This window comes from Lithobates pipiens, unplaced genomic scaffold (assembly GCF_037356315.1).
Source record: "Lithobates pipiens isolate NorthernLeopardFrog02 unplaced genomic scaffold, aLitPip1_a1.2 Scaffold_8, whole genome shotgun sequence".
Taxonomy (NCBI): Eukaryota; Metazoa; Chordata; class Amphibia; order Anura; family Ranidae; genus Lithobates; species Lithobates pipiens.
Genome location: NW_027507903.1, coordinates 59094677 through 59111559, shown reverse-complemented (window position 1 = coordinate 59111559; position 16883 = coordinate 59094677). Strand labels below are relative to the sequence as shown.

The following is a 16883-nucleotide window of genomic DNA, read 5'->3' as shown; positions in this document are numbered from 1 at the left end:
TTCCTATCCATTGGGGATCTCCCACTGTCCCCTCCACCACTGACTGGTTAAAAAGGGTAGCAAAGATAGCTGAGATGGAGGAACTCATTTACATTGCTAAAGACTCCCCACACAAATTCGCACAGATCTGGGATAGATGGATAATATTTCAAAGCAGTAACCCCTTAAACCCCGGGGCCAACCCGACTAGTACTTCACTTAATGGGTAATCACCCGTCTGATCTAGGGAACCCCCCCGCCTCGACTCACACTGATCGCTCGGTCCCAGGTTATTTAAGCTAGTCTGCTTTATCGTTCCAACCCCTCATTCTGCACATGGAAAAATGGAGGAGCCCGGAGAAAAGACCCCCTCCCTAACCTATGCACCCACTACCTACCCCCCATCCCCTCTTTTGCTGTTCTCCTGTTCCTACCCTTTCCTTCTTTCTTTTTGACTTGGCTATCCCCCTGCACGGGGATTAGACCTTTGACGCAGACACCCATCCCCGAGAACGGTTGACGACTTCTCACTGACGGAGTGAACCCCTTCCCGGCCCCCTACGCCTCTCTTCTGGCTGAAGTTTTACCGCCCACCCACCACTTCCCTCCATTAGACCCCGGGGGAAACAACCCGATTGCCATGGACGACTGAACATCCCCGAGACGAGCAATTTGCCACTGCACAGATAACCCTTAACACTCATTGTGATTGCAATCTTGGAGAGGAAACGGAAAGGAGTTGAGAAGTAGGGGACATAGCACTGTGTTAAGTTTGAACAGGAGATGCTGGGAAGGACTCACCTCCGATTTCCACTTCGAGACTAAGCTCTCTCCGACTGTTCACCTGTACTATTATTTCCATTGTTATCGTCTGTGATATCGACTTGTACTTTACTTATTTAGTACATCAAGTCATGCTTGTTATACTTTTTTCTTTGAAAATAAATAAAAATTTTATGAAAAAAAAAAAAAAAAAAAAAAAAAAAAAAAAACGCCCGCAAAGCGCCGCTTTGCAGCACTGCCCCATTGTTTTCAATGGGAAGGGGCGCTTTAGGAGCAGTAAATACACCGCTCCTACAGCACTCCAAAGATGCGGCTTGCAGGACATTTTTCAGCGTCCTGCAAGCGCACCGCTCCAGTGTGAAAGCCCTCAGGCTTTCACACTGGAAAGACAGCAGCGGCTGTTTGAGGGCGCTTTGCAGGTTTTATTTTTAGCACTCTAGCGCCTGCAAAGCGCCTCAGTGTGAAAGGAGCCTTAGATCAATTCATTACAAGATTTACCATAACATATTTAAATGGCTAAACTAGTAGCTTTCTAAAAACAATAGATGTTACAAATCAATGCTACATGATACACTAAACATTCTAACCACTTAAATTATACTAAAACTCAGGAATATGAATACATCAAATATGATATTGTAGTGTTTTAAAAGGAATATTTTTAAGATATTCCATATACAATCTTTGCCGTAATAAAACATGTAGTAATTGTGCGACACCTGGAAGGGATGAATAATGCCGAAACTTCCGGTGTCTCCCCTGCCTAGTGTAAAGAACGTGGCGGGTGACGTCCAAGGGCCATCTCCGCACCCAGTCGATGCTTGTTGCAGGGAAACGCATCGGTTGGAGAGACTTTGTGACGTCACCACGCACCAGCTGGCAGTTTGAAAGCTTGTGGCTGCATTTGTATGGATTTCTTTGGTGTTTATGTGCAATACTTGGAACAAAACGACCATTTCTACTGCACAATTAAGTTTCCTCTTTTCTGAATCTTTCACATATACTGGAGAAACATAAAGCAGATCGACTGGAAGGTTTGGAATTGTTTAATCATCCCTTTTGTTCCCGACGGAGGAGAGTGGTTAACATTTGGGAGCAGACCGAGTGGAAACATCACAGGTGATCACTGTGCGCATTAAGCACGTTTGACCCCTAAAGAGGCCATCTGGCTTTGTTGTTCTCCGCTGGGATATAAAAGCACCCACTAGTATGTTGCAAATATCCAGGCGCTGCATCAGAAGCTTATATGAACAATAATCATTATTCCATTTAAGTTTTGTCTTTGGGACCATTTAAAAAATACACCGTATAAAAAAAAATTTTATTCCTTTTTAATAAATCGGTTCCCACTGATTGATCGATCCATATCACTTTTGTGGCTTTTTTCATAAGGTTTACATATAAAATCAAGTATTTCATTCTTGAGTAGCAGCACCTACACCTTTTTTTAGATTTTTTATTTTTCACTATTGTTTATGTTAAAGTGATAATGTGGTGATGATTATTATTATAAGTGCAGAATATCCAAATTATATATCCATGGTTTACAACTGTCATGTGACCTGTTGTGATTGGTTACAGCGCTCACATGGTATCAGCAGTGGGCATGTACAGTGATCAGTCATTGGCTGTGTGCTGTAGATACAGCCGGTGATAGATTGTACCGCAGCACTGCCTCGCGGGCGTGCGCGAGGCACGATCCATGAGGACACCCTATGATGTACACCTGGATCGGACAGAGGCCGGCCCGGCCCTCATTTGGCCATAGGCCAGGCGGCAACAGGTTAAATAAGCTTTTCAACAATGAGCATACGGTCAGTGTACATATCCAACCTAATAACAGAATAAAGTGGTTCTCCAGCCAAAAACTGACGAATATAAAAAGATTAATTTTTAAAGTGGTTGTAAACCTCAGACATGAAGTATGAGTAAAGCATATCCCTCTATAGTGTGTACTTGTCTCAATTAAGAGCACTACGTGTAATTTATGTCTGCTGCTTCATTCCTCTGCTATCAGCATGAATCACTTCTGACCAGTTTTCCTGACACCAAGAGAAAAATGGTGATGGGGAGGGATCTCCAGCTAATCGACAGCCTCAGCTCTGCTCTCTTGTGTGCTGTGTGAAGGGGGGGGGGGAGGTCCCTTCCCTCCAATTAGCTCTCAGAGCTCTCCTCATTGAGCTCTGCAGAGTTTAGCTTCAGCTCTCCACCTCCTGTTTTCTAAATACGCAGACAAGCTTATAAATTCTGGACTTTAAATAGGATTCACAGGATTCTACGCATATGCACAAGCATAAGCATAAGGCAGGACGCCTGATGAATAGAATTTTTAAATGATATATATGGCAAAACATAATGCCTTTGGTAGTTCAGCCAAATCCAGAGCATGTTGTGCAGGAAGGCCTGTTTAAATTGGTCCTTTAAGGATTGACAGACGCCTATTGCAGCGACTGCAGATTTTAACAGGGATTCCAACTTTTTATCTGTTGGATCCTTAAGCATTTTTACATTGTCTACAGGACAAGTTAGGCCATTATTCACACTGGAAATCGCAGCGTCAATTGCTGGTACTTTCCATCTTTTGGAGATTTTCTCCTCCAGGGGATAAAGATTTGAAAATCTTAGGAGGGAGAAAATGCTTATCCGGGTGATCCCATTCAGCAAAAATAAGCTGTTCTAGTAATGCATGTGCAGGAAAACGCATGTAAAGGCTGAGAAGGTGTTAAGGAACCCAAGGAAGAAGCCGAGCTTTCAGGAGACTCCGTTAGGGGTAGCATGAAAGTGGAACGAACCATCTCTGTAAGAGATTGTATCAGCAATTTCTCATATTGAGAGGCTGAAAAAGGTTCATCTACCGTTGTTTCCTCCGTAGAGGAATCATCAGTTTGTTTTTCCTCCTGATCGACTGAGGGCAACACCTCATCCTGTGCCCACTGTTCCCCTTGAAAAGGTTGCGAAGTGGGGGAGGGGGATCTAGCACGCTTAGTATCCATTTGAATGGAGGATGATGCGATTAAAGTCACTAATCTTCCTTCCAGACCCTGCAGGGAGGAGGAAAGGGCATCTTCAGTCACGTATACAGGGGCTAAGATGGGAGAAGCAGCTGCACCATCAATTTGTTCCAATGGCTCACCCTGGTTTGCCATTACTGGTAATTCAGGCGAGGATGACAGCATGGAAATGCGACACGAGATCCTAATGCCTGGGGGTGAAATCTTTACTTTGTTCTTTTGCGGTGTCTTTTTTGGTAAGCATAGTCCTAAGTACAAAAACAGAGGCACTATACAAATTGCACTAAATCGTTGCAAAATAGTCATGACATTTAAAGCCACTGTAAAGTTCAGCCTAGAGCTGGGGGGGTGGTGGTGTGTCCTTCCTGTATCAGGAATGCCAGTTTGGCAACCCATACGTGTCCCACAGGTCCTGTGTCCCTGTGTTGCAGGCCGCTTGTCTCTTCCGCATTAGCCGAGGAGAGAATGTCACAGATGTAGTTTTATCTGTTTTTAGCCTACCGTGCGCCCTCGTGGGCATTCACGGCACCGCGTTTAGGCCCCGCCCCATCCTAGTAAAATTTTGCCCTCTTTTATATTTAAAATGGTCCCACCTGCGTGCCCGCCGTTTTTCGGGTTCATAGACCCTACACGGGGGGATGGGGGATTGGTGGTGGTTGGGAGGCAGAGTCCCATCAGCAGTAGGACAAACAGTAAAATTTGCCACAGTAAAACAATTAGCAGGACCTCCAGTGGAGCTCCGCAAAGCACATCTTCACTCGTGACCAACACCTTAGACACTGGCGAAAAAACGTATGTGCTCCTGGAAGGAGGAGGTGTTCTATAGGGAGTGAACTTCTTGGATTGGGTATACCAGTGTCCATCACCTGAAGGTAATTACTTAAGGCTGTGTCCCACAAAGAAATGCTTTTTAATGATCTTTATTTACATTGATCTAGCTTAGAATAATGCAATATATTAATGTCTCATACCTAGGGACCTCTGTAGAAGTTGAGAAACACTGTAGTAGTTTTGACAGTGATCATTGCAATCGTCTGGGTTCTGGGTGAGCAGCTTCCATTCTGGATAGCAACCACAGAGGGTCGCTTGCCCTGCCAATTACAGAACACCTTGTATTTTTTTTCAGTGAATACATGGCATTCTCTGTTTGGGCCAGGTGAAGAGGTGGGGTGGTGATGTCACCATCTCTACCTCGCCCAATCACAACATGCCTTGTAATCATTGAACAAATAGAAGGTGTTCTGTGAATGGCAGCAGTGCTAACCAAGGGACCCCCAGTGAGCAGAAGGAAAGCTACCTGACACAGAATCTGGAAGATAGTGGAAATCACTGTTGGAGCAGCGACTACTAAAGGGATTGTCGGCTTTCCTAGCAGTCCCACAGGTTTGGGATTGGAACACTTACAATGGTCCAAGCTGGACTAATGTAACTATACAATAATCATACATGGAGGTCAGCTTTAGGTTCAGGTCCTGCTTAAGTCACCTAAACAATACATTTAAATGGAAAGTTGTATGTTCAGTGATCAGTCTGGAAATAGGAAGGGAGATAGAAGTACAGGAAAAACAGCTGTGTCCCAGTCATCAATGATCCAGGTAAACAAATTCCATCTGGCTAAATAAGGAAAACAATTTCCTGGCTGAACGAATATTAGAAAGGTACTCGTTCTGGGCTAAATCTCTTCTGCAAATAGTCACTGAACATGGAATACCACCTCAGTACTAGATTTTTTAAATATGGTTACATGTATACTCATGCTGTGCAATAAAAGGAAAATAGCGAATGCCTACCACAATCTCTTTCAAGTCTTTGTCTTGTAAGCACTGTAGTGGATCCAGAAAGTTCTGTTTGACGTTAATATCGAGAGAATCTTTCACTTCAGCCATTTGCTTCATACATTCCCCGACATCCAACAAAGCACTGCCTGGTATAAATGGAGAGTTTATTGATAAACTGCACAGGCCACAAATATTAATTTAGAGGCAAACAATAGTGGCATATCTCATGCAGAGTACATAACTACTCTACTGTACTTAGCAATATAGGACTCTGGTTTATTAAAGGGAATTATAGACTTAACGTGTGAAAGATTCCTCCAACATAAATAATTTAAGCGTGGGTTAAGAGTTTGATGTACAATATTTGGAAAATGGAAACATATAGGTATATATTTGATGCCAATGCAGTTTCTGCTTTCTAGTTACTTGTGGAGCACAGCGATTGTGCCTTGATGATCCTGGCAAACCCCAGGTGCCAGGTCGCCGACTAGAAATTGTGTCCTGGCGCCTGCAAACCCCCCCCCCCCCATATTACATTCAGTGGAGTACAGGGAAGAAATCCAGGGTCTTCTAGATGGATGTCTCAAACAGAACTGGTCACCAAAACTTGGCTACAGTACCAAGTGAGATACAATTACCAGCACAAATCAGAAAGGTAACTCCACCTTAAAATGGAATACCCCCAGTTGAACTGGGGCTACATAAAGTCTATGTAAGAACTGCCCCATAATGTCAAGTACATTTCCTCAAATAATATTAAGACCACTTTCACACTGTTAGCGCGGCCACGTTAGCGGTAAAGCACCGCTAGTTTTAGTGCCGCTTTTCAAAAGTATGAACTAAAAAAAAAACAAAAAAAAAAAAAAACACACCACCACACACAACACAACATTATACCCCCCCAGGTGTCCATTATCGATTCGATGCTGCATCTGTCCCCCACCAGGTGGTCACTCAGTTCTCCTCTTTCACTCTGATCAGAGTGGTGACTGTCAGTCTCCAGCTCTCTGCTCTGCCCCTCCAGCACTCACTGAAGTGCTGGACTGTGGAGGTGGTGGGAGGGGCTGGCTCAGACTCTCAGCAGATCACAGAGAGGCTGAGCCAGGTTCTGATATAGGTTGCCAAGTGTATTCCATATGGTTGGGATCTTTTCAGAGCCTAGACCAGCTGACATCCGCCGAGCTTTGGCTATATGCTTTTTTTGTGGTTTTCTACTGCTGTTTGAGTCCCTATTTCACCCTATTTGTCCTGTTTACCATTATCATCAAAAGCGAAAGTAAAAGTTGGGATTTCTGGTTGTCCCCAGAACAGGAATAGTGGGATCTCTTCCAACAGGGACACTAGTTCTGGTGACCCTGGTAAAAACCAGGGATTCCTTTGCTTTAGAGAGATTTTCTCTCACTTCCTGTTTTGGCTATGAGACAGGAAAATCTCCCCAATGGGACACAGATGCCAAAATTAAACTGGACTTAGGTTATAACCCTCCCTTACTCTAGTCTAATGAAAAAAAGTGTTTTGCTTTTAGTTCTTCTTTAAATGTGATTTGTGCTACCAGTGTTCCACATAGCTGTTCTAAAGAGTTTATGCACCAAATGTACATAATTGACATCCCTTGAGAGCACAAGTATAAGGACACTTAAAAAATAAATAAATAAAGTTACGCTTACCGGTAACGTCTTTTCCTGTAGTCTTTCAGGACAGCCACTATGAGAGATAGTCTCCTCCTCTTCCTCTAGGAAACTGCGCCAGCCCATAAATACTTACTTCCCCTGCCTGGGGAAGCTTCGGGTGGGTAACTAGGGCTGTCATGAAAGACTACAGGAAAAGACGTTACCGGTAAGCGTAACTTTAATTTTCCCTTTTCGTCATTCAGGACAGCCACTATGAGAGGATAAAAGCAAGCACTTACCAACTAGGGTGGGACTACAGCTTGCAGAACCTTCCGCCAAAGGTCTGCCAATTTGCCGACACCAGGTCCACTCTGTAATGCTTTACAAAGGTGGAGTAGCTGGACCATGTTGCTGCCTTGCAGATTTGTTCTGGCGTTGCTCCAGCCCTCTCTGCCCGAGATGTTGCCATGGCTCTGGTGGAGTGTGCCTTGATACCCATAGGGATCTCTTTCCCTGCTAATGTATAAGCCTGCGCAATGGTTGACCTAAGCCATCTGGCAATAGTGCGACGAGATGCTCTGCAACTCTTTCTGGCACCGGAAAATAAAACAAATAAAGAGTCTGACTTCCTCACTGACCTAGTCAGCTCCAGGTATTTTAGGACATTCTCCTTACATCCAGAAAATTAAATTTCCATTCCCCTTCACCTGAAGGGGTTGGGACAAAATGAAGGTAGAACTACCTCCTGGCTTCTGTGAAACCCCAAAGCCACCTTGGGCAAAAATGCCGGATCAGCCCTGAGAACTATTCGGTCTGGAAAAATAACAAAAAAAAGGAGGAGGTCTAATAGATAAAGCTTCAATCTCGCTGACTCTCCTGGCAGTTGTTACTGCAACTAAAAATAACGTCTTTAGGGTGAGATCCTTTAGCAAACATTCGTCTAGAGGCTCAAAGGGAGGTCCCGTTAGGCTCTGCAAAACTAAGGATAGGTCCCAACTGGGAAAGGGAGGACCTCCCACCGGTCTCTGTCTAGACAAGGCCTTAAAGAATCTGACCACCCACGGGTTGGTGGCCAGAGATCTTTCTAAATAAGCACTAAGTGCCGATACCTGACTCTTCAGGGTAGCTATGGATAATCCCTTGTCCGCCCTGCACTGTAGAAATTACAACACAGCTATGGGGCTCTGCACTGAAAAAGAGCTTCCCGCACACCACTCGTTGAAACAAAGCCAGACCTTTTTATATATCCGGCGTGTCTCCTTTTTCCTGCTATTGAGGAGAGTAGAGATTAATCTCTCTGAAAACCCCTTTGACTTTAATATACCCTCCTCAGTAGCCAGGCCGCTAATTTCCACTGATGAACCTGTGGACAGAGGACTGGGCCCTGCGAGAGGAGATCCTCCAGTGGAGGAAGGAAAAGGGGAGATTCCGCTGCTAATTGCCTGAGCACCGAAAACCATGCCCTTTTCGGTCAATGTGGAGCCACCAGAATCAGTGACGTGTCTTCTAGTTGAAACTTCCTCAGCACGGCTACGAGAGACGGTCTCTGCGGAGATCCTCTCTCGGGGTATATCGGACCATGCTCCCTTGTTGGTGTCGGTTGGCGGGGGTAGGGCGCCGGGCCCGAGATTGTGGAGGCTGTCGAAGTACTGGATTGAGGAGGTGGGCATTCGGGAGGAGATCCCAGAGGCGCTGTGCGACTTCTGGTTGCATAATGAGGGGTCGGTTGACCCCCTATGTGTCTGGGATGCCTTCAAGGCCTGGGTTAGGGGCGAATATATGCGTAGGATTGCTAAAAGAAAGAGGGAGTACGTGCAGTCTCTGCGGCGATTGGAGAACCGGGCGCGGGATCTGGAGATGGGGTTTGTCGCCAACCCGCAGCCTAATAATTACTCCCTTTGGCAGGGTGCCCTTCGGGAGTTGTCGCTGCTCAGGATTGACCTGACCAAGAAGTCCATGTTATCTAGTGCCCAGAGGGTGTTCGAATATGGTGATAAAAACGGGCGGCTCCTGGCCTGGCTGGCTAGGGGACAGTGCCCGGTGACCCACATCGGGCGCTTGAGGGATGCCGGGGGTGCCCCCCTGACCACCCCTGAGGCGATTAACGATTGGTTTCTGCACTATTATCGGGGACTGTACTCCTCTAGGGTCGGCTACTCGGAGGTGGAGTTGGCTGGGTTCTTGGATGGGGTGGACATCCCATGCCTGAGCCCGGCTCGGCGGGAAGACCTGGAGCGTGATATTTCTCTTGAGGAGGTGCAGATGGCGTTGGGGTGTATGCAGGCGGGTAAGGCCCCGGGTCCGGACGGTCTCCCAATCGAATTTTATTCTGCGCATCAGGAATTGTTGGCCCCGAGGTTGGTTTCCCTTCTTTCCCAGTTTGCGGATTTGGGCGCACTCCCGGAGTCCATGTCCGAGGCGGTGGTGGTGTTGGTGCCCAAACCTGGTAAGGACCCTGAGGATTGTGCGGCTTATCGGCCCATCTCACTGCTTAATGCTGATGCTAAGCTGCTGGCCAAAATCTTGGCATGCCGGTTGATGCAGGTCCTGGGGGACCTTGTCCACCGGGACCAGACGGGGTTCATGCCGGGGAAGGGCACTGATATCAACATTCGCAGGCTCTTTCTTAATTTGGACATGTCCCATGACAACATGGGCACTCGAGTCATAGCCTCTCTGGACGCAGAGAAGGCTTTTGATTCGGTGGAGTGGGCCTACCTCTGGGAAGTGCTCCGGAGGTTCGGGCTAGGTCCTAAATTTCTAGGTTGGTTACGGTTGCTTTATGGGAGTCCGAGGGCCAGGATTCGCACAAATGACACCCTCTCCGATTTTTTTCTCCTCCAGAGGGGCACCAGGCAGGGGTGCCCGTTGTCACCCAGCCTGTTTGCTTTGGCGCTTGAGCCCTTGGCGATTCTAATTAGAGACTCGGTGGCGGTTAAGGGTCTTTGTGTGGGCCCTCTGGAGGAGAAAATATCGCTTTATGCTGATGATGCCCTGTTGTATTTGGAGGATGCGGGGGCCTCGCTGCAGGCGGCCCTAGCTATTTTTACCGAGTTTGGCAGATATTCGGGCATCCAGATCAATTGGTCTAAGTCTGTCTTATTCCCTCTGGACTCACAGGCGAGGGCGGTGCAGACACAGTCCCCGCTGGTTTGGGTGGAAGAATTTAAATATCTGGGAGTGTTGGTTGCGAGGGAGACTCGGACGTTTCGCCGGCTTAACCTTCAACCCCTGGTGGCGAAATTTAAAGACCATTGTGTTAAGTGGAAAGATTTACCCCTGTCCCTACTGGGTCGGATTAATATTTTCAAGATGATGTTCCTCCCGCGCTTTTTGTACATGTTCCGCAACTGCCCGGTGTGGCTCCCTAGCTCCTTTTTTAGGGAGCTGGAGAGTTATCTGAGCACTTTTCTGTGGAATGGCAGGGCCCCTAGACTGGCTAGAGCTACCCTGCAGCTGCCGGTCAGGTGCGGGGGCTTGGCTTTGCCGAACTTGCAGGTGTATTACTGGGCGGCGATTTTAGTGTCGGTGCGATGGTGGTTTGAACAGTCGGGGGATAATGCGGCGGTGGGACTGGAGGCAGCGGCCTTGGGTTCTATGCGAGAGCTCGGGAATCTGGTGTACAGGGGTCCTAGGGCGTATCGTTCTCTCCCGTCGGCTACTGCGACGACCCTGCGGGCCTGGGCGGTGGCCAGAAGGCGTTTTCTTCGTGAAGATCGATACTCGCCCTTTGCTCCGTTGTGGGGTAATCCGAGTCTCCCCCACTTCCAGTCGATTCCAGACCCGCAGCTGTGGGCCCGATATAATATTCGGACCCTTAGGGATATTTATGCCGAGGGGTCCTTACTGCCCTTTAGGAGTCTAGTGGACAGATCGGGGCTTCCTGGGTTTATGCTGTTTCGTTACTACCAATTGCGACATGCGGCCAGGGCACAGTTTCCCGGGCCTATTGTGCTGTGTGCGGACCCCGTAGAAGATGCCCTGGCGCAGGAAAATCTCACTAAGACCCTTACCACGCTGTATCAGGTTCTGCTGCGCTCCGATTCCCCTAGGATGAATACCCTCTGGGACAAGTGGCGTGCGGACATCCCTGATTTGGATAGGCAGGATTGGGAGGAGTGTTTCGAGGATGGGTCCCGGCTGCTGATCTCCTCTAGGGACCGGTTAATACACACAAAATTTTTACATCGCGTATACTTTACGCCGCAGAGGCTGCACAGAATGTATCCCCAACGGTCCCCGGAATGCCCCAGATGTCATTACCCTGAAGGCACATTTCTGCACATGTTTTGGGACTGCCCCCGAATTGCTCGGTTTTGGAGGGATGTTTTTGACTGTATAAACATTCGCCTGCAACTGACGATTCCTATGACGCCTGAGTTCGCCCTCCTGGGGATTCAGGATGATGAACAGCGTCCTCGGTACAGTAAGCTGTTGCTCTCTCTCCTGGTGTTTTACGCCCGGAGGGAGATCCTTCGGCATTGGATATCATCCTCTCCCCCTACGGTGGAGCGGTGGGATGCGGCGGTTAATGCTGTCCTCCCCCTATACAAATTGACTTATCTGGTTAGAGGGTGCCCGCAGAAGTTTGACCGGGTATGGTTACCTTGGGTGGAACAGTTTTGAACTCTTGAAATGTTGCAGTTGAGCCTCCCCTCCCCCCCCCCACCCCCCCCCCTCGTCCCCCTATCTCTCTCCCCCACCCCCCCCCTCCCCCTCGTCCCCCTCTCTCTCCCCCCCCCCCTCTCTCTCTCCCCCCCCCTTTTTCCCTCCGCACTGGTATTTTTGGTAAGGGTATGGGAGGGGTTTGTAGGTGAGCTTGCTGTATGGGCACACTCCTTTTTCTTTTTCATTTGCAATTTTTGCTATTCTGGCTCATTTGTTATGTTATAGTATTCTTGGATTACTTCTGTGCTGTACCAGTCTGCTGAGATGTATGTATATTGCTTGGTATGTTCTGTCTTCTCAATAAAACCAACCGTGTTGTTAGAAACTTCCTCAGCACTGCCGACAACAGAGCCGGAAAGGGGGGGGGGGGGGGCATAACATATCCTGAACGGCCAACTCTGGGACAATGCATCCACTCCCAGCTCAGAATGTCTGTTGCCAGGGCCATCAGGGCTCCGCTTCTTGTGCTGCTTGTTTATATAGGCCACAGTCGAAAAATTGTCCAACCGTACATGGACGTGGTGGCCCTGGAGTTCTTTCCTGAAGAACCTGAGGGCTAGTCCCACTGCCTTCAGCTCCTTCCAATTGGACGACCTTTTTTATTTCATCGCCTTCCCAGGAGCCCTGAGCCAGAAGGGAACCCAGATCTGCTTGCGTCCGTGGTTACTATCTGAGAGACTGTCAGGAACCACAGACGTCCCTGCGACAGGTTCTCTTCCCTCCTCCACCACCAGAGAAATCTTTTTACGTGGTGAGGAACATGTACAAAGCTTCTAGGTCTCTCTGACTGTGATCCCATACCCTTAGGACAAACGTCTGCAGGGGACGAAAGTGCAGTCCTGCCCACTGCACTGCTGGGAGAGTAGAAGTTAGAAGGCCCAGAGTCGACAGACACCTCTTGGAGACCCGCTGGTTACACTGTAAAGAGGCAACCGCTCTGTCCAGTTTTAGGAATTTCTCCCTTGGAAGGAACACTGTCAACTGCGTTGAGTCCAGAAGGTATCCAAGGTACATAATCCGCTGTGAAGGGATCAGACTGGACTTTTCTAAGTTCAGTAGCCACCCCAAGCCTATTAGGACCCTTTTTGTTAGGTCCAGGTCCCTGGGTAGCTTCTCTGGGGATACTGCAAAATAGGAGCAGGTCGTCCAGGTACGCTATGACTGAGACTCCCTGGAGTCGCAGGAAAGCTATGGCCTCCGCCAAGACCTTGGTAAAAATGCGGGGCGAGGAGGATAGCCTGAAAGGCAGTGCCTGAAACTGCAGGTGCACTATTACTCCATCCAGGTCTATAGCTAGCCGGAGAAACCTCTGAGATGTTTCTGCGATAGGAACGTGTAAATACGCATCCTTCAGGTCCAGCGAGACCATGAAGCAATTGTGCGGAAGCAGGGCTCTGACCGTAAAGATTGATTCCATGTGGAATCTCTTGTAAGTGACTGACCTGTTTAGGGGTTTTAAATTCAGAATTAGTCTGAATTTCACCAAGGGTTTTTTCACCACAAAAACGTGGGAATAGAATCCCTCTCCTTCCCCCCCTTGGAACTCTGCGAACTACCCTCTGTTGTTCTAGATCCCTTAGAGCCTCGGCCTTTGTCGCGCAACTGGAAAGACGCGTGACAAGGAATTTCTGTGGGAGAGGGCTTGTGAACTCCAGGGGGTACCCCCTTCTTATGACCCCCAGGATGAATTGGTTGGGCGAGATTAATTCCCACTGCTGAAGGAAGGCCCCCAGTCTTCCTCCCACCGCACCAAAAGGAGCCATTGTTCCTTACTTTTCAGGAGGGCGAAAAATCACCCCTCTTCGGCCCCTGCCTTTTTGGCCCCAAGATTTCTTTTGACCTTCTGGCTTTGAAGTTTCCCTACCCTTTTGCAGATGAAACCCTTTCTTAGTCTGAGCCGGAACTTTCCGTTTTAGAGGGAAAGACTTTTTTGTCCGCTGTACAGTCTAGGACAGTATCTAAACCGGGACCAAAGAGGAGATCCCCTGTCAGGGGTATCCCACACAACTTGACCTTAGAGGCGCTGTCGCTGGGCCAAGTTTTCAGCCAGAGGCTCTTCTGGCAGAGTTGGCCAGAGCCGCTGACCTGGCAGACATGCGGAGTGACTCTGCCGAGGCGTCTGCTATGTATGCGACACCACGTAGAATCATGGGGAAAGAGGATAGAATAGACTCCTTAGCTGTACCGAGGGATGTGTAAATTGCCTCCAGGAGGTGCTCTACCTTGTCTAAGGACAACTTATACCTAGAGGGCTTTCTGGACTCTCCATCCTTGTCCTCACCCTCTGACTCCTCCTGGGAGTCTAAGGTGCCACTATCTGGCTGCCTTTGCTCCACCTCGGAAGGGCCTGCAATTTCCTCTGCCCTAGTTGAAGTCGCAGGTTGGGCAGGTACAGAGCCCCGAGCCTGTGGCGGGGTTGTATCCTGCGGACTGGGGTTGGGGGGGGGGGGAGCTTTTCAAAAAGTGATTTAAATGAAGAAAAGTTGGATGAGAGCTCCTTTACAGAGGCTGCCAACCCAGACTCCTGCTCAGCTTCTCTCTCTTTGACCAGGGAGCCTATGCACCCTTTACACAAAACTTTTGTCCAGGACTCCCCTAAAACATCTCTACAGGAGGCACACTTCATCTTAGAGCCATGGGTTGATTTTGATTTTTCTGTTGCTTTCTGCAAAACATGGATCAAAAAATACAGAAAAAAACACATTACAAAAAAGCAGGCATACAACCCCCCCAGGGAGTGCACTAGACCCCCCTTACATGGCATCTGAACCTCCCCCCGACCACCCAGGGGGTCTGCACGCCACAGATAGGAACCATACTAGGAGGGGCAATTCCAGATAGAGAGGACCCTTCCCCAGGGTGCTCTTACCTTGGGAAGGCTGGAGGTGGTGTCAGTATGAGTCCTAGCATCTGCCTCTGACATGACTGCAGGTGGTTGCTTTCCAGGGAGTCCCACGATGCCTGTGCACATTACAGACTCTCTCCAGCCTGTGCTCGGCCCCCTATCAGCTCCGTGACCTGGAACCGAAAGTTACGGGTCAACGGTAACACTTCCGCCCTCCGTCGGAAATGACGTTACCCGCCGTCCAGCGCTCAGGTTCCAAACAATGCAGCCCATACGGAGTACAGAGAGAGCGTAAGGTTCCTTGCTGCGGCCCTGTGGACGCGATAGGGGCCCCCCGCAACCTGATGCCATGCTCAGCAAGGAAGGGGGTGGCTTCAGTTACAGGTAAAAACAAAACCAAAAAAAAAAAAAAAAAAACACTAAATGTGCCCAGGAAAACCCCTGCCTTCATAAGGGCTCTTTTAATGGCCGCAGTCCCCCTGGCTGCTCTCAAGCCTGGTCCCATCCACAGTGTCTCCCCACCGGAGGAAACACTAGAACTGAGGTCAGGCAGGGGAAGTAAGAATTTATGGGCTGGTGCAGTGTTTCCTAGAGGAAGAGGGGGAGACTATCTCTCATAGTGGTTGTCCTGAATGACGATAAGGGGGGGAAAAAAAAACCCTCAAAGACAAAACATCAGGATATTCGCATCACTGGAAATCACGTTCGAGTGTCAAGGATATAGACGGTTTCAACATTTAGTTGCTGATCAGAACAGAGATGCCGATTTGTAAATGAGATAATCTTACTGGCTCTACAAGTTCCTGCCGAACATGCATTCCGCTAAATAAATACAACCTTCCGGTCATAAAAAATTAGTTTAAGCTCAATTCACACATACAATTTTGAAAGTAGATACAGATTCCTTCCGACTCCACCCAGCACTGAAAAACATGCATTCCATTCAGAGTATGAGCACCCTTGTCGTATTTTTCAGTGCTGGATGGAGTTGGAAAGAATCTGTATCCCTATTCCGAGTAGTAGCTACTTTGAAAATTGTATCATCGGTCATTAAAACTCCGTGCACATATAGATCAATCGCCATGCATTTCTGGATGGTTCTGTAAGTGTTCCGCACAAATATCCTAACTATTGAATTGACCAAATTAAAAGGTGGATAATTATCCCAAAGGAGGATAAGCTATGACAAAGGTGTCAAGTCATCCATATATGCCTGAACAGCAACCTTCAGTTGTTATGACTCCACCTAAAACTGTATACTGCTACCCATCTGTGTATAGCCAGAAAAAATATCCATTGTTTAGGTCAGGGATATGCAATTAGCGGACCTCCAGCTGTTGCAAAACTACAAGTCCCATCATGCCTCTGCCTCTGGGTGTCATGCTTGTGGCTGTCAGAGTCTTGCTATGCCTCATGGGACTTGTAGTTCAGCTGGAGGTCCGCTAATTGCATATCCCTGGTTTAGGTTCTTTCTACACCCAAAGATATATATCCAGTCGGCTTCATTCTGTAAAAATAATCCCCTCTATCTACGTTGAGAGATATTTAATCTCTATATTACCATTACTTTAATACATTCCATTTTGCCATCCTGCCCCTGCCATATACAGAAAGTTAGACAACTGGGTTAGGAAATTCCCACACAATGGCTACATTTACTGCTCTTCATCACAATGCAAGTCTAGTAGGGTATATTTATAAATCAGTTACAAAGGAGAAGGACAGCCAAAGCAGACGTCACAGAGCCAGTACAGGCTCGGGAAAAATTGCGACTGTATGGTCGAGATCAGCCCTCATGGTTTAGCCTCTCGACAAGCTGCTGGGAGCCTGTGCCAGTTGCTCCCACCCCCTCCAAAGCCTAGTGGGTGCCGGGGGGAGGTTGGGAAGGGCAGAGCGCGGTGACTGACATTCACTAGCTTTCTGCTTAAGGAGCACCGAGAACCGAGCGATCATCACCTTAGAGCCGGCGGGGGACAGATGCAGCATCGGGAAGTACCACCTTGCCAAGTAGGATTCTAAATAAAATACCAATATTTCTCTTTTAAATGTGACATTCACCCAACTATTCACTCTAAGTGAATATTCCTAATGTATGGATTTTAAAATTACAGGAAGTGATTAGCCACCGGTGTCACATTCACTGCTTTATAAAGACGCCTCAGTGGTTGACTCGTATGTCCATAGTTGTAAAGCAGGAAGCAGAGTGCCA

At 48.0% G+C, this 16883-nt stretch overlaps 1 protein-coding gene across 1 annotated transcript in view; it reads right to left on the bottom strand.

Moving 5' to 3' along the window:
- Positions 1–16883, bottom strand: part of SH3GL3 (SH3 domain containing GRB2 like 3, endophilin A3) — a 182019-nt gene that overhangs the window by 53042 nt on the left and 112094 nt on the right. Inside the window, exon 5 of the mRNA XM_077473421.1 lies at positions 5564–5697. Within this exon, the coding sequence (XP_077329547.1) occupies positions 5564–5697 (134 nt within the window). The remainder of the gene's footprint in view (positions 1–5563; positions 5698–16883) is intronic.